The following is a 22,372-nucleotide window of genomic DNA, read 5'->3' on the forward strand; positions in this document are numbered from 1 at the left end:
TAGCCGGTATCGATCGTCGCCGATGAAACGGTGGACGCGAAATATATGAGGCGAAATGTCGAGGAACATTCGGCGTAAACGTTGAAACTCGCGCGAGAATGGACTTGTCAACAATTGTTCTCTTTGCAAATGTTTATTTTGGAAATTGAATTTCCGCAATAAAAACTTGGCGCGAGCATTAATCGTTCCATCGTACCTTGTTGTTGTTTTCTTGCTTTTTTTTTGTTTTTTGCTTTTTTTTCAACCCGATCGCGTTTTAGTTCGGTAAGGATATCGCGCGAAATAACATCGTGTTGTTGGAAATGTCCGGGTCAAATTGTTTTCACGAAGCCACCTGCAAACGATTACAATTGGTTAGAACAATTGAATGGTAATTGTTGGAATCGTTCAAGTGAATTGATACATTCTATCAATTAACGAACCGTTTACCGTTCTTCGATTAGAGACTCGTTACACCTTAACTGAAATTAGTTCGAGAAGATTGCACGTGAATATTATAACACTCATAAATTCAAGAGTGGTTCACTAAGTATTCCTGATATCATATAAACAGGTAGACGCAGAGAGGAAGCAACAGAGTGGCAAGAGCGACGATTCGAGGAGTGCATCGACCATCTTCTTTCGGACGGTCGATCGCCACGGCGTTCGAGAAGATCGCGACACCGCTGAGACCCGTGGTCTGGCCAGATATATTCGCGGCAGGCGTTACAGCAAATGTCGCGTGAAATGCAATTTGCAGCCGCGACGTTGGCTTTTCATTCGATGATTCTCGTTATCCTCGTTACACGCGCTCGTGGCAAATTGCGCGCGAAACCGTGAGAATAAATTGTCTCCACGAGCGGCGACGACGATTGCATACACAGCAAGGCAGACGTCGAATAGGCGCCGCGCGAGGAACCAGCCGTAGCATCCCCGGCTTTCCCCTTTTTCCACCGCTGGCCCCGATGCGATCCTGCGAATATTTAGTTACCGTGAACTACACTCGTTACCGTTTCATCTTCTCCTGGCAGATACGTGCGACGATTCCTTGAGTCGTTCACCAGCTACCACCCCGCCCTCCTATTCCCGACTGACTCTCGCTCTTCCCGCGTGCACCCAACGCGCCACCCTCTCGACGCCACCTTCAACGCCCGCGGCCTCCACTTGGCTTTTTACTAGTCGATCGTCGGCCTGACGGGCACGTTTCGTCTGTAAAATGCTAAACGCGCCCTTCTTGTCTGCTCTGTTCCGCGTGACTCCTTCCTAAGAGGACCACCCCTCGCCTCGCACCCCTTATCGTTCACCAGCTACGTGTTAACGCGCTAACGATTAATTTCGACGGACATAATTTCCTGTGCACCCTCTTCGTGGAACCTCTTCGGACGGTTTCTCTTCTTCCCTCGTACCCGACTATCAATAGTAAAAATAGAAGATTAATAATTCCCACAATTCGTTTTAAAGTGAATAGAAACGTTCTTGATGACATAAAATTGGTGTATGGTTACCTGACCGAAAGCTCTTCCAAAATCACCGATAAAACTCGTTAAGCTGAAGCTTCTTCAAATCTAATGCGGATATGGTAACAACACAATAGCCTGTCTGGCGTATAATGCAATTGTTGCAGGTAATGTGCTCTGTACAGTATACCATGGTCATTGAATTGGCCGTGGTAAACCGAGAGCTTGCTCTGCTCGTTTTCCTACCCCTCCGCTCTGTTTACCGAGATATTACGGCGCACTGGAAAATATGAAGCAACGGATTATTAATATAAACCTCCCGCAAGATCGATGAATTAACCGCGGATAAAATACTTGATCCTTGCACTCGTACGGCTGTTGCAATTTTAATGCTCGTCACCCTTCTGTCGTTCAGAATCTAGAAAAATTGTATTCACTTTACAACTCGAGCTGTGAATCTTTAGGGGCGGTTTCTCAAATCCATATTTTTTCTCATAAATTTGTCATAAAATAATTGTTCTTTGAAAGCAATTCTTTTAACGTGCAAGCATAATATATGTATCCTAGAAAAATTATTATACATTCTCCCGTTTAATTGTTGTTAATTCGTATATTCGAATGGTATAATTGTACTGCAAAATAATATGCTTTGTCTGTATGTCAGAGTAGTTGGAAACTTGGAATACTACTGATCAGTGATCGCACTAATGCATACGCGAGGCGTGGTCATCTGATTAAAGTTGTCTATATCTACTTACTTAGTGCTATCGTTTCTCAGTATATATTATCGTTTTTAGTCGTAATTGACACTTTGACCATCTGGAAATAATAATAGCGTGAACTAATACAATAACTGGGGCAAATAAATTAATTATTTTTGAAAATTCCTAAGAGTACATGGAACGATTTTTGAGGCTTCGATAAGAAACTACTTGAACGTGTGAAGCATAAAGTGCTTCGAAAATTGTGGTGTCCAACATATTAACTGAAACATATCACTAATTTCTTTGCTCGAGCTTTATATACTTCTAAAAATCAGTACGCCCAATAAATGTTTGTTACGCGCGCGTGTTTTATAGCTTCTTTTATTATATTATACTCATAAATTCGAACTGGTGCTCGTTGGACGCGGAAATAAAGGGAATTAAATTGAATTAAAATGCTCTAAATAAATCGGATCGCGCTAATAAACTTGTACAATTTATCTGACACGCGCAATGGAGTTATTAATCGTGCCACCGCCGATTCATATACCATTCTCACCCCCCGTGCGGGGTGCATTTCACGCGGCAAAAGGATTGTCACCAAGCGGGTGGGTAAAAATGAATCGCGCATCGGTAAGACTGCGGCGAGGCTGGTTAAAAGGAAACGCGTGTGTTTCAGAGCGTGGCACGTGTGTATAAATACATAAGAAGAAGGCAGGAAACAGTGATGTCGACGAGGAGGCTGGCTGGCGCATAATCGCGTCGCGACAAAGAATCCATAAAAGGTTGGGCGTTGCTGCGTTTTTCGTGTAGTGTCGAAGAGGAGAAAGGGAGAGGAGACCGGGAGAGTCGGCTCTCTAAGCTGGCGTCGCACTCGTGTCCTCGTGAACACAATAACGCTCCGCTATTAACCGAGAGCTTGTATTAAGCCCTCGAAAAAAGCTTTCATGCACTTAACGACAAATAATATGAGAAGTGGTGCTACGCGACCGGGACACCCGTCTCGCCGACTTTCTGCTACAGATTACACGTACTCGCCATCCTGGCACCTGCGAATAGGCTTCGTAATTGTTCATGGTCGCGCGTTTCTTACTGGGACGAAAGTTACCATCGCTACCATCCCCTACGAGCGTTCGATTCGACGGGGCAGGTACCCAGACAACGCAGCAAAAACCACCAACGTAACACGGTGGCAACCCCAGGTTCTGTAACGCCACAAGGGTATCACTAGGACTACACCTATTAAAATAACGCGTACGTATGCTGTTCTAGTGCTGATACCACCTGCCAGTACCGTTCATTCATGAATTTTGTCAGTAGTTTTCCATCCACATTCTAAACAAATATTAACATGATTAAACTAAACAGTTTGTTCGTTTTGACTCCAAAATAGATTAACGTGAAACAATGATATAGGATTATACTTGCTTTTATTATTTATTATAATCTAACTCGATACTGAGATTTTTGGTTGCAGATCAGAATGTAAAGTAATGTATGAAAATATAAATAATAAGTATTACATATTGTGTAATTTTAATAGAAAAAGAGCTTTTAAATCTGTATTGTGCATCACTATATTATATATCATTACAATATTATTGTAATGTTAATAAAATAATAGTTTTATTCTAATTTACTGTATATTTCCCGCGTTAGAGGTAAGAGAGAGAAAGATATATAAAAAAGCTATAGGAAAGAGTGAGACAGATTATATCTACTCTACTCTACAACCCCTGGCGCCATCTCTGTGAAAAGCGCTCAAACTGGTCGCACAGCAGTATCGACAGCGAAGTGAACACTTAAGAACTACTACCGCCATCTGTGCGGAATGTACTGAAACTAATTACCGACCTTGTTTCAGCGCTGCTCCAAGAGATGGCGCTAGTAGTCTTCAGTAGTTTACTTCGCTGTCGGTACCGCTGTGCGACCAGTTTGAGCACTTTTTACAGAGATGGCGCCAGGGGTTCTACAGCAGTGCTGTAACATCTGTCTCACTTTTTCCTATAGCTTTCTTATATATCTTTCTCTCTCTCTCTCTCTCTCTTACCTCCAAAGCGGGAAATTTAGTTGAATATTTCCACATCAATCCTCTTCATGCAAACACACGATACCTTAAAGAAAAGAATAAATTGAGGAATACTTATTTTATTTAAATCGATTATAGAATTTTTTATAAAACTACGTACAAAATACTTAAAATACTTAAATTTACAGTTTTTATGAAATTTAAAAATATATAACATATTCTGAACAACCAACAAATAACAATTATGTACCACGAACGGATTAATCATTTAACATATTTGAGCGAGTTATTAGTTTTTTAATAAATAATTTTGCGATTTTGCCACATCTTTGTTTCTATGTATACTTACCCCCTTCATACAAATTTATTTCAACTGTACACGCGTGCACACGTGCATACTTTATAATATTAATGATCTTGGTATGAGCTTGTAATTCTCTTTCTGCTGAATATAAAATACTATTCATTTTAGTAGCAACCAATTTATTCATCGCCGAATTAATTTATTTGTAATGAAAGAAAATAGTATTAGTTAGAAACAAAAAGAATTACAAATGCATTTAATGAATAACTACGTTTACTGTATCTATTTACAAAGTAGACTATTCCATCATTTATAAAAACACTTATAATTTATAGAAGTATATAATCACCTTAAAAAACCTATCTAAAGAAGTTGAATCCATTAAGCTCTTCGAGGGATCTAGGAAAATTTTGTTATTTATGTAGACACTTTAAAAAAATATTACATTAATATCATAAAAAAGAAAAGGCAACTTTGCAAAACTACGGATAAGCGAATCCGATAAAGCACAACTCAAGTATTATAAATCGTAATTACAAGTTGTATTTAACATTTCACTTGCTACACATTTAGTTTACTTATCAATCGAGCAACATCGTGTATTTCTTTCTTTCTCTAGCGAAGAATTCTACAAATTATACATAAGTAATCGTGTATTGGGAGTATATAACCTAAATAATACATTTTAACCAAAGGAATTTGATGTGTAGTATAAATTTTTAAGTCGATTAGTACTTCAATTGATATCTCATTTATTTAACTAAGCCCATTTTTTTAGCTTCCACTTCGTAAATTAATAACCTCCACATTTTGACTACAAACACTTCCGCTTCTTCATCCAATACCTATAAGGTATACTGTTGTAACATGGATAGGTTAATTTGCAGAATAATAAGATAAACATTACTTACCATCTGTACATCATCGAGTATTCCCTGGGGAGAGCTACCGGCCATTACTTTGCTGCAAATAAAATCTACCAATGTAGGTTCAGGTTCTCCAATGTATTCAATAATTTTCTTATTAATCCACGGCCTTATCCTCCTTTCCATTAACGTCTAGAAAAAGTAAGACATTTGTTTATAAATATGAAGAAAGTATGTACCGTAAAATTATATAAAAAATTCATCTTACATTATCTATTACTGCCCAATCAAGTTGATACCCAAACAGAGCATTTTTATCTGTAGGTATCTTGTCAATAAGGGACTTTATGTGCTTTCGTTTCTCTTCTTGACTTTTTGTACTTTCTTCTTTTCCAGGTTTAGGAGCTTCTTCAGTAGATTTTTTCTTCTTTTCTTCACCATAATCTATAAAAAAATTTATATAAGAATGTCATATCTTTATCTCTTATCCGATTTAAAACTTTGTCGAAGCGTCAACCGCTTTTAATTACCTAAAGGAACTAGTTTACGCTTTTTCGTATTGTTAGCACCGTCGTCATCATCGTCGTTATTAAATACGTCTTTAACGTCGATTCGACCTTTCTTTTTATTCTGATTAGTTTGCTGTGAATTAACAGTAACAGCTGTGCTGGGACTAGCAGGAGTTTTATTACCAATACCATGGTCGCTACTGCGATTACCACCGCTTCCCATGGCGAATGGCACGAAATTACCTGTAATAATATAAATATTACATGAAGAATTTATCTTTGTGTTTTATCTAAAGTTAAATATAAAAATTACGCCGTTTACTTACTACTGCTTGTTTTTTCTGGCTCGCTAACGAGAGACATACGTGAGTCTTCGTCTAATGTGGGTGGAATGGACTGAACTGGTGTTGTTACTGTTTGATGAACAGGTGACGATCTCGTACCCTTTGCACTTTCTCTATCCGTTTCTACAACTTCCTCGGTTTCTTCACCATCGCGATGATGATTCTGGTGGTGACGATGATGCCTTCGATGATGATGGTGATGCCTCGGTGGTGTTCTAGATGGTGCTTCTGGTTGAGAAGCTTCATCAAATTGCACACATTCATCACTATCACTCTCGATCGGTTCAGTTTCTATAGGCGGCATAACCTCTTTTTCTTTTTTCACCACTTTCTCATCTTCTTCGTCAATTATTGTAATCACCGGTTTAGGCTTGTACTGCTCCTCCCTTTCAGCTTTCAACTAAAATATAACATATATATATGTTATATATTTGTACCAACACTTGTAAACTATAGTACAATGTAATGCCACTTGTAAACACTTTACCCTTTCAAATTCAGCCGCTGGATCTGGATGAGAGGCATCGGCATAAAGTTTGTCACGGAGACGCTGAAGTTCTTGTCGCTCTGCGCAACGATCCCGCGAATCGGCCTCCGCCTCGAGTGCTCTTTCTTCCAGACGACGTGAAAGTTCTTTGCCTTTGTAATATTTAGCATCGTCCCTTTCATCGTCATAGTCTTCGAGAAATTCTTTTAAGCGTTTTGCTTCCCTTTCTCTCGCTTCCCGTTTTGCCCTACGTTTTTCCGCCTCCTTCTCGTACTCCTTCTGTTTACGCCGTTCGCGAGTCTCCCACGCTCTCAAACGTTCCTGATAAGCAGCCTCCTTTTCTCGCACTCTTCTCTCGTTTTTCTTTCTCTCTTTCGCCTCTTCCTCCTCCTCCCTTTCTCGCATAATCTCTCTTTCAGTTTTCCTGGCCTCTTCCCTTTCACGTTCTCTTTCACGTTCCCTATCCCTCTCCCGTTCTCTATCCCTCTCGCGTTCACGTTCACGTTCCCTTTCGCGGTCACGATCTCTTTCTCGTTCCCTTTCTCGGTCTCTCTCTCGATCTCTGTCTCTGTCACGATCTCTGTCGCTTCTCTGACGATCCCTATCTCGTTCTTTAGACCTGTAACGAAGAAAAATTATTATTTACAACTGTGCTTTACTTAAGCGATATGTTTAGAAAATTTTCATCAAAGCCTATACTCTCCTACATACTATATCACATGTTTTCATATTTACATATACAGAGGGTGATTCACTACTTGTGTGACAAATTTTTTATCACACGAACCCTTTTGAACCGTTCACGGTTTGGAAGATACAATCAATAAATAAAAACCAAATATCGTTAAACATTAATACCTAGATTTAGACCGCCTTTTGTCTCTTCTACTACTTCCAGTACTACTACTCCGGCCCTTATGAGACGTAGGGCTACCAGGATCACCGTCTTGCTCGTCTTTAGTACTACTGCCATCTCGTCTATCCCGCCGTTCCTTCTCTCGTTTCTCTCGTTCTTCTTTTTCAACCGCTTCTTTCTTCCGTTTTACCTGTGCCTTCTCCTCCTCCTGCTTCTATAAAACACAAAAACAAAGAAGCGAGTGAGACCAAATAAACATGGCAAATTTATCAGGCTGTGATAATAAAACGCAAAAAAGAAAACTAGCAATCGTATTTTCCTGAGTTATCCAAAAATTAAAGGACAGAAAAAGGTTACTGTAAGTGTAAAGTTAGTTAATGTCTATAGAAATAGCGTAATATTGTTACACTGCATGTGACAGTGCAGTTTTATATCATCTCTTCTTAAATCAATATATCAATATCTTGACATTTGCGTTGTTAACAAAAAAATATGGAATTATTCTGTATTGAATATTCAAAAAAATTATATATATCTTAATGCAGTTAGTATTACATAAATTTTGCTGCATAATACTAAAGTACATGAAAAATACATTTAAGTTATCACCTTAAGCTAAATGCTACGATGGCATTAGCAAAATAACAAATTTTTTACTGCTTGTAACATTTTATAAAAAATACTTATAACAGTTATACTGGTTGACCAGGTATGAAATTTATTATTTCTTCTCCATTTTATACAATTTAAATTTTTAATATCTACCATTAAAGGAAAATTGCAATGTTGAACGATTACTAGTTGCACAAGAATTAATCACATGTCAAAGTATCATAATTCTGTTTCATCTCAATGTAGTATACTCACTCCTCTGGAGCATGCTTGGTCAGCAGCATCTTACGCGAAATCTTGTTTACATATCAATTACCTAAGTGCAGGTATAAATTTTGGAAAACAAGCATAAGAAATTCTCTTAAGCTCTACTTAAATTAAGAATACCTTAATACTAACAGACGCATCATAGAGAGGCCACCCAATGTACTTACAACATTGCGAATGTACCTGTAAATCAATAGTGTCTAAGAACTATGTAAGTCTAAGAGTCGAAAACGGGTGAATATTTAGATTTCTTTGTCATACTCAATAATTATTAGAAAGTATTATATACCAATCAGAAGCGGAGTCATCACGAAGAAGGGATTCCCACCAAAACATCTTTCACTTTTGCCAAGAAACTGTCACACGTCTGTCAACTTTGTTTTCTTCTTGCTATGCAGCTGATGCAGCAAACTGTTGGATATCAAATGCACAATAGTTTGCCCACCCTTATCGTCCCGTAATATCACAACGTAACGTCTTAGACATAAATTAGTATGGTTCATCCTTATCTGATATAATAGTAACAATAATGGGTTACTGTTTGGAGAGCCTAAAAACTCTAGACTCCGATAAATATCTTTTATAAGAAGAAACTATTAATCCTACAGGCATGTATAGCCATATTAATAAACAGTAACGTATAAGAAAAAACATAATCAAAATTATGAATTGCTTTTCCTTATTTTTTTCAAAATCAAAACGTCCATACAGTAATCCATATCTCTCTTTAAACTAATAAGGATAGAGTAACTGAGTGCATAAAAGTAGATGCACATATGAGGAAAAAACAGACTGTTTAATATGAAATATCAGTGGTCATAGGTATTTCAGATGGGCAGTTCACTAACAAAACTACAAGAACCGAATGGTTGTGTTTGGCTCATGGTTGTGGAGTTTACTCACGGTGTGAAGTTGACTTGGTCAGTCAGTGTGGTGGTACCGGAGAATGGAGGAGCGCGCACCTAGGTACTACATGTCTGATCGAGACGCTGACAGAAGCTGTTTACACAAAATAAAGACAACAACTGAACAGTCGCCATTGTGAAGACAAAATTCATTTCGTTTTGTGTAGGATTCAGAAAGTCTCGATCCTATTAATAATCTATCTAAGAATATATTATAAAATATGTCAGCGTCAAATTTCTTTGTTCCAAATACATCAATTTTTTATCAATCCTAGGCAGTGCGTAAGAACAATTGGAATGGCATTTTTGCAGACCTTCTCTATACACTAGTACTAGACTGCTAGACTTTAACTAAAAATATAAAAATAAACTACAGTTAATAAACATTATAATATTATATTAAATTACATAAAAGTCAAATCAAACAACATATTAATTAATTTGGTAAGTACATTCTAATGTATGTTTATAAAAATTTTATACTATTCTAGCAATAGTTTCAAAGAATATGGTGCAGGTAATAATGCTGTGTCTCTATTTTAAAATGTGTTAGTAAAAATCTTCCAACTGGTTTTACTTTTATTAATATTCTATTCTATTATCTCAGTATTAAGATAAGTTCCACCAATTTTAAGAATCATAAGTATCACGATTACCTAATATTTTTTCTTTAAGGCTGAACACGATGCTGTGTGCATGGAAAATACATTACATGTTTACAAACGATTATAATGCTAGCAGTTTAGCACAGAAGGTATAGAAACGGATAAAGAAATTTGATGGTATGGAATAACTTGTGTCCAAAATACAACAATAGCAATAACGCTATTAATATAATGTAGAATTATGTGCGACGAATTAAGAAAAATGGAGTTCCAATAGAAACAGATTTATTGGCTACACGGTGTCAGCATGTTGCAGAGTTACGAGATTCTCCCGTCTTAATATTGCGTATATCTTTTTTTTTTATTTTTTTATTTTTTTTCATTGTTTTGGTTGGTTTGGATATACTCTGACTTACCGACGAGGCTGCAGCTGCCTGCGAAAATACGAGGGATGTGCTGTGATTGACTCCCTTCAGAGCCAATGAATGAGTGAAAGAGTGGTCCCCACACACAGCATTCCTAGGCGTGTGCGTTTGCTGTGTGCGACGCACGCTGCCTGTTATTATAATTATAGCAACGAGTCACGGCTCCAATTATTTAGAGCTAACATAGCACACACGCACTTTATCACAAAATACTTAAATACTATCAATTTTACAACTATACACTTTGTAATCCTCTTTTGCCTGCCCATAAAATGCATTACTTGATTTTCTGTTAGAGATATAGCTGCGAATTCGACCAACAATTATTTAACGTCAATCATAGATATAATCGAATGTAAAGAAAGTTTCTATGCCCACATTTACAATACATTTCATTATCTCATTTGTACTGTGTACAAATCTTACCGAACCAATGAAAACGCAATCGCTCGAAAATGAGAGTTAAATGGGAATTACTAATCTTTGGTAGAATGTAAAATCGTTGGTAGAATTAGAAAGTATTGTAAACTTGCCAAATTTTTATCATCAATTTTGTTTATGTATAATTTGGAAACATTGTATAGAATTTTTTTTTTGTTAAGATAACGTTCTAACGTGTCATGAAAACACAAAGACGGAAATTCGATATGTTTTCTGAAGATAATACAAGTACCAGAAAGAAGTATTACAAACACATTCTTAGTCATTTTTATACAAAACAAAAAAAGATATATAATACATCTAACAATTATTCCAATATTAAGTACATAAATAAAATATGAAATTATACACGTATGTATAAGGTGCCAACGAAATTTTTCTTTGGAAAAAGTACAAATTCTTATTAAAAGAATAAATATTAGAAAAAAATGAAATGTTTTGTATATCTCATACACGAAAGAACATATGTAACAAACATTACTGTGTAAAACAATTTTTCAGAAATAGTTATATCTTACAGAATAATGTTTATAATGCTTCGTAAAAGATTTACATGATCGACAATAACAATTTTATAATGGTTAATATCTGGAAACCGATATTTTTTGCAAATTTTTTACCCAATCCTATTAGACCATAATCCATAATACCTTCTAATATTTTGGTATATCACATCCGACAATATGACCAAAAAGAAGGGCGGAAAAATAGGAGTGATACATAAGAAGATTTCTAAAATGATTGTAAAAATAATTACCTTCATAACCTCCCTGAATTTTCCAATTTCTCGGGTAATCAAGTCCCGTTTACTTTCTTCTATCTCAGCGTCATCCAAGTTTAAAGATTTTGCAACCATTTTCGTTTGATGTTCCTCTATGATAAATGATTAAAAAAATATTTATTAATTCTATAAATTAATTTAATATATACCACAGTAAATTCCTTCTTATCTGATTTGATTTTAATCAGTCTCTGCTCTTAACTAATTTTCTATTGAATATTCAAATAACGCATTGTTTATGAGACATATGTATGTAGTGATAAAAATGCCAGTGCCAACCAGAGGTTTGATTCTATAAGCATTGATTAAGAGGGAATCTACTGCATCCAAAATAGATTAGTATACTACCAGGAGCAGCTTGAGCCATTTCCAAATCAGCAGCATGTTCGCTTATAATCTGATTAATACGCGCTAGCGCATCTGCATCCACTACTCTCATACCCTCGTCCATATAATCTTCGCCCTCTTCGCCTTCTGCTCCTTCAGTAGGTGTTTCATCTTGCAAAGGTGATTGGCCTCCTCTCAATTTTTTCCTTCTTTCCGCTAGAAAAAAATAAATTAAAGTTACTAATATACAGGTTGAACCACGTAAAGCATATCATTAAAATATTTCCAATAATTTAAACGATTAATTCTAAAAGTATGCATCAAAATTATTCAATGCATTATAAATTTACCTTTAAACTGATCCAAAACAACTTTAGCCTTCGCGTCGACCTTCACAACAAGCTTCTTTGTACCTATTTCCATATCATGAAGTAGTCTAACTGCTCTAAGACCTGCATCAGGGCCTGCGTACTCACAAAATCCGAATGCTTGGACTCTCTTCCAGGAGAGTACATGGCCGCACGCACCGAGAATATGTCGTATCATAACATCTGGTGCTCTTTCCATAATGTTACCGATAAACACAGTAACAGGTGGACCAGATTCTCTCTCACGACGACGATTATTGTCATGACGATTCTGGTTACGTGCATACCGTACAGCTGGAGCTGAGGTCTGCATCGCAGATACGGATGTTGGAATCATCTATGTTTTATAAATGGTAGTATTCTTAATAATGCACATCTCTACTCATGCAGCCGAGAACCTCCCCTCCCCCTAATAGCACGTTAATCTTTTTCATTTCTAATGTTTCATTTTTATTATTTTCTTTTACAAAAGCGAAACATGCAAGTATCAAATAGAGAAAGAAAGAAAGAGCTTAACATAAAAATTTTGTGCCGAAAAACAGAACTCTCAAAATATTACCAGTTTTTTTTCATACAGTGATTTCTACAGCATAAATAATTAAGTAATAAACATTCCGTTTAATAGTGTGATATTGAGATACATACAAAATGTTAATACATTACTATAAAAAAAATTGCAGTAGCATATAATAAAGTTTGTAATTATGACATAATTGGTAGCGTTTAACAATACAGGGTGATTCACTACTCATGTGACAATTTTGTATATAGTATAGTATCAGCTGTAAAAATTTGTCACGCGAGTAGTGAACCACCCTGTATATTACACATTTATTGCCTTCTTGACTTCGTTTCCATTTCTCTTTCTTTCTCTCTGCTGCTCTCTCTCTCTCATCTTGATTATAGAATTTTAGAGTACTGCAGATTAAATAAAGAAATTCCTTAATTTCCATTGAATAAAAAGACTAACATAAATTATATTTCCCGCTTTAGAGGTAAGAGAGAGAAAGAAATATAAGAAAGCTATAGAAAAGAGTGAGATAGATGTTGCAGACCCTGCTCTCGAACCCCTGGCGCTATCTCTTGGAGAAACGCTGAAACTAGTTGGTCATTAGTTTCAGTACTTTCCACAGAGATGGCGCCAGTAGTTCTTGAGTAGTTTACTTCGCTATCGATAATTGTGTGCGACCAGTTTGAGCACTTTTCACAGAGATAACGCCAGGGGTTGTACAGTAGAGTTGGTATCATCTATCTCATTCTTTCCTATAGCTTTCTTATATATCTTTCTCTCTCTTACCTCTAAAGCGGGAAATATAATTTATATTACTTTTTTTATTCAGCTTTTTTTAATCAGCAGTACTCTAAAATTCCGTAATTAAGCTGAGATAGAGCAGTAGAGAGAAGGAAAGAGAGGCAGAAACAAAGTCAAGAAGACAATAGATGTGTAATATACAGGGTGATTCACTACTCGTGTGACAAATGTTTACAGCTGATACTAAGCCATCTTTTTCTGTGGAATTATGGACTTCCCAGTTTCAGCTTTGTGCTGTTTCATTCCAGTACGCATGCCTACAAGAAGCTATATCAGAGACTTCACTCCTCAACCCTGTAGAGCTCCAAGGAAAATTCTCTGCCATTTTTGCAAGTAGGACCTAGGTTTATATGAACTTTTTTGTTGCTTTTGAGGCGTAATATTAGCTGTAAAAATTTGTCATACGAATAGTGAATCACTTTGTATAGAGCTATATGGCAACTTTGAATTATCTACTATTTAAAATGTTAATTCACTTGTGTAATGTTAATTAAATCAAACACTACATGCCTCTTAATTTTTTTTTCTTTTAGTAAAATCAAATGTATTATATTCATTACTCAAAATTTCTAGCACTTGAGTACACTAACATTCATTTCTTTTTATTTGAGGAACATGTAAGTTACTATCACATATGAATCAATATACATTTTTAGCAAAATCTGTAATTTACATTATTTTAAATACGAATGGAATACAATTGAAATAATGTTTATTTTAAGATAAATTATAAGAATGTCACATATTGTATTAGAAAATTAATATCTAATAAATACATATGCAGACTTTTTACGTGATGCAAATATAAGTGAATAAAAACTTTTATCTCTAGTTATTTCATTTGGAAATTTTAGTTAGCAAAATTATTAATTCTATTAAAAACATTTACACAAGTGCCAAAGAATGTTAACAAAAAAAAAATGTAAATTCAGAAATATCACACAAAAACGAACATGCCTAAAATACTGAAATCATTAATTGTTATATTTACTTACGTGGGCCATAGGCATTACACCACCAATAATTGGTGGAGGTGCACCAACCATGTAAGGCATAGGTGGCATGCCTGGTATTCCCATTGGAGGTTGACCAGGGTAAGACATTTCTTACGTTAGATAATACTATGGCAGTGTCCTCACTGAAATATATATAAAACTTTAATAGAAATGATCTATAGAAAACTTAAATCTAATTTAGCTGTTAAAGTAACAACGTATAAGTATCATTATCTTTGGTGAATCAATCAAAGGAATTTAGTACCTTGGACACATAGATCACCTCGCTATCTTCAAAGAATAATGATACAAGTGCAAAATACAAACAGTTGTTTACAATATAAAAGTCAGAAAGCCAGAAGTTCCTTTGTGATTAATAAAATTTAAAAATAATACAAATATATTGACAAACATTTAATTTTCAATTATATATATATATATATTTTTTTTTTTAATCTGAAGCTTGTACTGATAAAGATAAATATAATTTTAAAGTGCAAATATGGACAAAGTATTTTCTATGCAAATCTATAAAATATTCAATGTGCACATATTATTTAAAACATTAACATATTTTCTACAGATGGCCAATAAAATAACAAAGAACTTTTTATAGTCATTAATACCGCTCCCTGACAATGATAGAATGATTATACAATGATAAAATGAAAATAAAAAAATTTCTCGAATGTATTAGGAATTCAATACCAATAAATAAACGTATAATAACGCTTGTTAACTGTTTAAATAGATACAAAGGTACAAATATAACTACACCGTATCTGTAAAAAAAAAGAAAAATGCGTAGTTCTTTCTGAAGTATAAAAAAAGAAAAAAAAAGTAAAAATATCGAATGCACAGCATATTTTTAAAATAGTCGTTAAATAACCTCTGCAAAGTAACGATCCTCTTAAACACGATTTCTCGATATATTAATTAATTACAAACACCAATTACACGTTTCAGGTATTAGCATGAAAAAACGTATATTCGTACTTTATACTGGCGTGTAAACGTTGTTTAACATATCAATTTTATTGTGCAGCAACCTTTTTTCGTAATAATAGTTATAGCTATCAAGACAAGACATTAATGGATGCTTCGGTATTCTAACCATTAAATGATTTCAACGAAAGGGACCGATCTGATACTTACATAATATATTTGAAAATAGATGTAAAGCATGAATCATCGTTTGAAAATTATTTACGTCATTTTATTAGGACGATAAAGCCAAAGAAATATTCCACTAAACACACAAACTGAAACTTCCACTTTTACAACCTTTCAACTGGTAATCACTTCTTTTCGTCCATTACGGCTTCACGCGTTGATCGCTTCTAGAAGGCTATGGTTGATGGTACATTTCCCTTGTGCTCGAAAACCCATCATAAACGAGCCGTGTTGCATATACACATATTATACATACGTATTCCTCCTAATATTATTTATTGCAAACATTAGAGATTGATACAAAACGTATCGATTATTAAACGTAATCCACGTATCTGCATTAATATCAGGAAATTAAATATTTGTTTCAGATTTAAACTTTCGTTTGCCGCGTACATATTTTGTTGTACGAGAACTATCGTTACAGTATGGGTAACAAAATCTATGTTTAATACGGTCTTATGTATTTACTTATACGCAAAGTTGCGTTACATTTATTTATTTTTACTCAATTTTCAATTATACGCGAATTTATAAACTCGTGAAACATTAAGAAATTCCCTTTTAATATTATTTATGTATATACGTACGACTGTATAACATTACGTATACATATGTGTATGTGTGTTTAAGTTAATAAATGCTATTATAAACAATATGCTTCCTCCAGTGAAAAAGAGATGTTAAGTTTAAAAAATGTATAGAATTTCAATAATTATTCTCTTAATTGACACGTTGTATTCATAAAAAGATATAATATAATATCACAAAGGAAATTTATATGAAGATATATTGTTTGGAAATAATAAATCAGATGTTACCCATAAAATATCGAGAATGTGAAAGGAATTCGTGCTCGATTGTCCGTGTGCTCTATGTTTCACGTATCAACTGTACAATTTAAAAATAAGAAGCAGTAACTGTTAATTATCAATTTGACCACTATACTTCTGCCAGCACGAGTCAAAAGAATATAAATTTAAGAACGCTCTCGTCGGTTGATCAGTTCCGTTGAACTTCTTAGTTCATGAAATGGCAGTGTGATGCATTCTTAAAAGTGGGTGATGTGAATTCTTTTTTGGGAGCGATTACAGTTTGAAAAACAGGAAAAACGAAACACATTAAAAAATTATTGAATATACCGATGTGCAAAACAATTATAGAAACTATGTGCAATGTCCTCTAACTTATCTTCTGAGGTATACAAGCTAAGATGAAAGAGTATTCTGTGCTTTTTATTACTAGTTGACTATTTTAGTTGACAGTTGGACACGAAATCCTTAAAATTAGATTTTTAGCCGAACTCACCCGACACAAAACAAATGATATTATTTCGGAAAACACGAAATAGTGAATTTTATGTGAAAGTGGATAGAATAATCTTCATAATTTTCATAATAATGTTTACGTAATTTATATTTATTAAATATAATCCTATATTAATTAAAATTTAAACACACCATATATATATACATTTCCTATTAAATTAGTAGCGTTCATTGTATAATAACAAAGAACAGCAACATTTAAATAATTTCATCACTTTTTCTGTTGTTACTGTAATGTTGATATTTAATTATTATGTACTAATTCCTTGCATCACATTGTTTTATTTGAGTAATTATCCTGATATATTATCTAATATAAAACGAGATTGTTTATAATATATGCTATATTCGTATATTATTTGAATACAATATATTGCTTATTATGATGTAAAAATTTAAAAGCTCTCACAGTGTGTAATGTCATAACATGTAATGAAATTTTCTATTTAATCGTTTAATATATTTTTGTGTTCGCATTCGCAAATACACTTATCTTTTTCTATCATTTTCTATTGTACAATTAATAGAACACGTATAATATTATATGAGGTTCAACCAAGTTATATATAATTTAAATATATTATCAGATCTAACAATTTCAATTATTGTATTGGTAATAAATGTAAAATTTAAACACGCATTGAGAATGCAGCTTGCATTATGCTTCAATTGGAATAAATTTAGCATTTGTACAATTTATAGTTTCTGCTAATGTAAAAAATAACATTTTGTATAGTATACCAGAAATATTATCAACTTTTGCATTAATTAATATTTTCTACCGGACCTAACCAAATGAAGTTTCATTGAAATTCTGTTTTTTACAAAATGGAACGTTTTAAATGTAAAGTTTTTTTATATTACAATAAACACTTACATCAAAGCAATTTATGCATTTTTGTTTTTACAATTTCTATGTAGGAAAATTTAAGAAAAAATTTTATTAAAAGTTTCTCATAAACATTTTTATAGAAATATTTTATCTTTGACATATATATAACATATACTGAAGTATATGGTATAGATACATGTATAACATAAGAAAAACTATCTTAGGAAAATGAATTTTATTTTATAAACATACTTAAACTTTGTATTATAATTTCAGAAATATAATTATTCTTATATATTCTCAATAAATAATGAATGTTTCGATTAATGTACATATTGCTGGAATATTGCATTTTATATAAATAACTGTATTATATATAGTGATAATGGCACCAAGACGAGTTGAAGAAGTACCTGTTAAAAGAGTAGCAGCATTAGGTTGCAAGTTACCTGAACAATTACCACCTGGAGTAATATTAACAGATATTACCCAAAAGAAATGGAGACTGGGACATGCAATAGGATATGGTGGATTTGGTGATATATATTTAGGTAAAAATATTGATTAATATATAAACTATTCATGTACAAAGTAGTTGGTAGCAATAATAAACAAGAACAATAGCATGTATATTTTTTTATGTAATATGTAATTTTGTTTTCATCTGTATATTTATTTATATTTATCTGTTATTATTAATTAATCAATTTTACATTTTTTGTATAGCATCAAGCGATATTAATGTTCCAGTTGGTCAAGATGCAAAATATGTGATAAAAATTGAACCACACAATAATGGTCCATTGTTTGTTGAAATGAATTTTTATATAAGAGCAGCTCGTAAACATATGAGTAATTAATTCATATTTATTTTTAATATATGCAATATATGCAGTATTAGACTGTATTTTTATTATTATTATGAATTTTAGTTGATAGTTGGTGTAAATCACAAGGAAAGAAACGAATAGGTGTTCCTACATATGAAGGATCAGGTTCCCACATATACCAAGGACAAAAATACAGATTCTTAGTAATTCCAAAATATGGCATTGATATTGGAAAATTGTTTATATCAAATGGAAGAAAATTGCCAGTAAAACTTGTTAACAGGCTAGCTGTTCAAATGGTATTTAATTATGAAAATAATATAGTCAAAATTACATTTAAAAGGTACAATTTATACATGTGCTTTTTCCATCTTGTGTAGTTGGATGCACTTGAATATATCCATAGTCAAGGATATGCTCATGCAGATGTTAAAGGATCAAATATTTTATTATCATTAAGCGAGGAGGATATTACAACAAAAAAATTCCAAGCTTATTTAGTCGACTACGGTTTAGCTTACCGTTTTCGTACACGAGCGGGTGTACATAAACCATTTATTCATGATGAGAGAAGAGCACATGAAGGCACATTAGAATTCACATCAAGAGATGCGCATCATGGAAGTGAGTTTTCTAAATTTTAAAACTATTCTTTACACTACATTATATTCTATTTAAACTACAAATTAATATTAACATAGCACACTCGAGAAGGGGAGACTTAGAAACTTTAGGATACAATATATTGCAATGGTTATGCGGTAGATTACCTTGGGAGAAACAAAATGACAATGAATCATTAACAATGGATCCTGAAGAAGTCCATGCACAAAAAGAAATTTTACTCTCAAACTTATCGTTATTTATGGATAAATGTTTTCCTTATGAGAACAAGCCACCTCGTAAGTTATCAAAGTTTTTCTACAAGCATGAAAAATACTTTCAAATATTGTTTAACGCATTCAGTACAAATATTGTTTACCAGCTGCCATTATGGAGTACATGAAGTATATTACTGAATTGGGATTTGAAACGAAACCTAACTATTCCTACCTACGTGACTTATTCCAGTCTGGTTCTAAGCAAAAGAATCATGTTCCTACATATTTATACCCTATGAAAGAATCTGATGAGAATACTTCTTGTCCTATTTCTTTCAAACGACCATACTTAAGAGAAAGAAAACCTTGTAGGCCTGTTAATGGCGAGGTATATCATTTTTTATCTCAATAAATTTAATATAATTATTAAAAAATTAAATGAATATTATGATTTTCAGATACGCATAACGCGAAATACGCAACCTAAAAAATACCTAGTCGAATGTAAAGAATTTTGTTGGGAGGCAGTTTTAGCGCTTCATCCCGATAAACTCGCTAAAATTAGTGTACAGCCTCCGCAGTGTCCACCTTCGTCACTTACACCACCTCCATCTCCACCACCACCATCATTGCCTACTTATGCGATGTTAAATGTAATTCAAAAAATGAAAGAGAAACAAGCGATTCCATTTCGGCAGAAGACGTTACAAAAATCACCAGAGTAAGTATTCATAATTGAATACAACGGAATTATAGCATGCAGAAGGGACAGAAATAAAAGCAGTATTTCCTTACAAACAGCGATCTCAAAGCGAAATGGATGACGCCAGCCATGGAACAAATCGTTCAATTAAAAAAGAAAACTTCCTTAACATCGCTTTCTCCATCTAAAACTACGGCACGTGTAACGCGTTCTCGAGTGGCAAAATTGAAACGTAAGATGATTCTTTAATTTTTATATGCTTATATTTTCTATAATTATATATAATAATAACATTAAACGTTTTGGCGAGTTACTAAACTTTACCGCGATACTTCATTTACATCTTAAAATACGATAGGGCTTGGTGATAAGAAACACTACACAAAAATACAAGACATCAAAAGAAGAAAAGGTCCGTCGACATAAGTATGATCGATTTTCTAAATATTATACGTCTTCATTCCTTGGACAACGGAATCATCAACTTTGCTATTTCAATAAGGAATATATAGTTAAGTATTATTCACGCTATTAGTTTACTTAGATTTTATAAAAATATACTCCTGAGAAGCTCCAGTTCAGAGGACAAAATTTAATTTATTAGGAATGCCTCAAATGTAGTTGATATATCGACTTTTGTAAGACTGCTTTACTATCATGATTTGTCACGTGACAAACTCCATAATTAATATAAGATTCATTTTTTAATAATTGTATATTAACAAGTAGAGCAATTCTCTGCTTCCTTTTAGGAACATAATTTCAATACAATTAGAATAGGACTTGCTAGAAAACACATTAATGAAAAATTACATCAGCCTACATAAAATATGTAAGCATTCTGTGAATTATTATCATAGCAAACATTTGATCTGAACATTAAATTGAAGATACCTTTTATCAGATTGAAGAATCATCATTTCATATATTTTGTTGAATACATTTCATAACAAACAAGAAATGTTAGAAACATATGATGCCCTGCATAGATTAAGTTAATTATGTTACTTTATTAAAGTGACGTAACGTTCTTAAAGTGTTCAAAACATAACAGCTTTTTATCATGGGTGGTTTACAGATATTTTCAATATTTTGTGTTTTAGTTAGCTGTAAGTATTTTAAAATATTTTATTACATTTTTTTTATATTAACGATCTATAACGCTTTAATTTCATAACCTGGGAATTAATTTTCAAACTGTCATGACAAATATTCTAATTGAATTAATAAATTATGTATATAAAGACGTAAAATCCACAAATATTGTCGATCACATAAATTAAATTATGGTATATCTCGAAATAATCTAATTAAAAATAATGAAACACATGTAAAAGATAATTTACGATCGTAAATTGTTGTTACTTTTCAACAGACCAGTATTAAGCCATTAAGTGCTTATATATTAGAGTACAACAGTTTACGTTTATCATTATAGGTACAATATACAGATGAGGATGCGAGTGCTGCATAAATAAAACTACTAGTAATTTAGTTCTAGATTTTATATACAATGCATAGTTAGATGATACACGTTTAAAGGTCCGTGTCTTATATTTCTAATATACATTGCTTCGCATCCTATATTATCATCTCACATTGTTTTTAATGTAATTCAATCTAATTAGTATCAATTGAGATCTAACATTATTACATGAGACACTATTGATCATTGTATATATTTATATCATAAGAACCTGTGTGTGAATAGGAGATGGAAGAATTTCTTTACAGTAAATTTGTGATAACTTATTTGTATTTTTTTAAGTTACGCGTACCTGTGCCACAAAAGCAGTGTTGATAAAGACTTAAAACTGTATTATAATTCAATAAATAGAATGCATTTGTAATTTCATTTTTATAACTACACTATTTGGTTCACATTGGAATCTGGGATATCTGATGTTATGAGCTGTCTTTGTTTTCTTGTGAATATTGTTTTGATTTAGTTATGTATATGTATAGAAGTTACAAGTATTATTATATCATTGATGCGTGATTTAACGTTTAGTGTATTGAAATAAATCAATATATAGATTTTCATTAACAACACTGTATAGTAAGACTTTTAAAATAAAGTAGTATCAATAAAGCTGTCAGAGAAAGAACATA

General features: G+C 33.2%; 2 protein-coding genes across 3 annotated transcripts; one reads left to right on the top strand and one right to left on the bottom strand.

Annotated features, from left to right (window-relative positions):
* Nucleotides 1–4,993: 4,993 nt before the first annotated feature.
* Nucleotides 4,994–15,921, bottom strand: LOC143423195 (RNA-binding protein 25). Of its 2 annotated transcripts, none has more exons than XM_076894333.1 (12): nt 15,729–15,921; nt 14,574–14,716; nt 12,249–12,573; nt 11,920–12,114; nt 11,548–11,663; nt 7,538–7,749; nt 6,680–7,298; nt 6,175–6,592; nt 5,870–6,091; nt 5,608–5,783; nt 5,385–5,531; nt 4,994–5,318 (listed from the first exon to the last, which is right to left on the bottom strand). In XM_076894333.1, the coding sequence occupies exons 2-12, from the start codon at nt 14,679–14,681 to the stop codon at nt 5,226–5,228; spliced, it is 2,631 nt and encodes an 876-aa protein (XP_076750448.1). In that variant the 5' UTR covers nt 14,682–14,716; nt 15,729–15,921; the 3' UTR covers nt 4,994–5,225. The 2 variants fall into 2 exon arrangements, with proteins under 2 accessions (XP_076750448.1, XP_076750447.1); XM_076894332.1 differs by having other exon boundaries at nt 12,249–12,603.
* An 867-nt stretch (nt 15,922–16,788) lies between these two features.
* Nucleotides 16,789–21,370, top strand: LOC143423203 (serine/threonine-protein kinase VRK1). The gene is made up of 10 exons (XM_076894353.1): nt 16,789–16,945; nt 18,287–18,457; nt 18,633–18,758; nt 18,839–19,035; nt 19,117–19,360; nt 19,438–19,638; nt 19,722–19,945; nt 20,016–20,278; nt 20,359–20,492; nt 20,619–21,370. Exons 2-10 carry the CDS (start codon nt 18,292–18,294, stop codon nt 20,684–20,686), a joined length of 1,623 nt encoding a protein of 540 aa, XP_076750468.1. The 5' UTR covers nt 16,789–16,945; nt 18,287–18,291; the 3' UTR covers nt 20,687–21,370.
* The last annotated feature ends 1,002 nt before the right edge of the window (nt 21,371–22,372 follow it).

Source organism: Xylocopa sonorina, chromosome 4 (genome assembly GCF_050948175.1).
Source record: "Xylocopa sonorina isolate GNS202 chromosome 4, iyXylSono1_principal, whole genome shotgun sequence".
In the NCBI taxonomy this organism is placed as follows: domain Eukaryota; kingdom Metazoa; phylum Arthropoda; class Insecta; order Hymenoptera; family Apidae; genus Xylocopa; species Xylocopa sonorina.

Excerpts from the sequence above, each read along its gene's own strand:
- LOC143423203 (XM_076894353.1), top strand. The coding sequence starts at position 18,292 with ATGGCACCAAGACGAGTTGAAGAAGTACCTGTTAAAAGAGTAGCAGCA. Across the intron at positions 19,036-19,116 it reads ACAGGCTAGCTGTTCAAATG|TTGGATGCACTTGAATATAT; the intron begins GTATTTAATTAT and ends CATCTTGTGTAG. Across the intron at positions 19,946-20,015 it reads GTAGGCCTGTTAATGGCGAG|ATACGCATAACGCGAAATAC; the intron begins GTATATCATTTT and ends TATGATTTTCAG.
- LOC143423195 (XM_076894332.1), bottom strand. The coding sequence starts at position 14,681 with ATGTCTTACCCTGGTCAACCTCCAATGGGAATACCAGGCATGCCACCT. Across the intron at positions 12,115-12,248 it reads TGTTTTGGATCAGTTTAAAG|CGGAAAGAAGGAAAAAATTG; the intron begins GTAAATTTATAA and ends ATTTTTTTCTAG. Across the intron at positions 5,319-5,384 it reads TACTCGATGATGTACAGATG|GTATTGGATGAAGAAGCGGA; the intron begins GTAAGTAATGTT and ends TATACCTTATAG.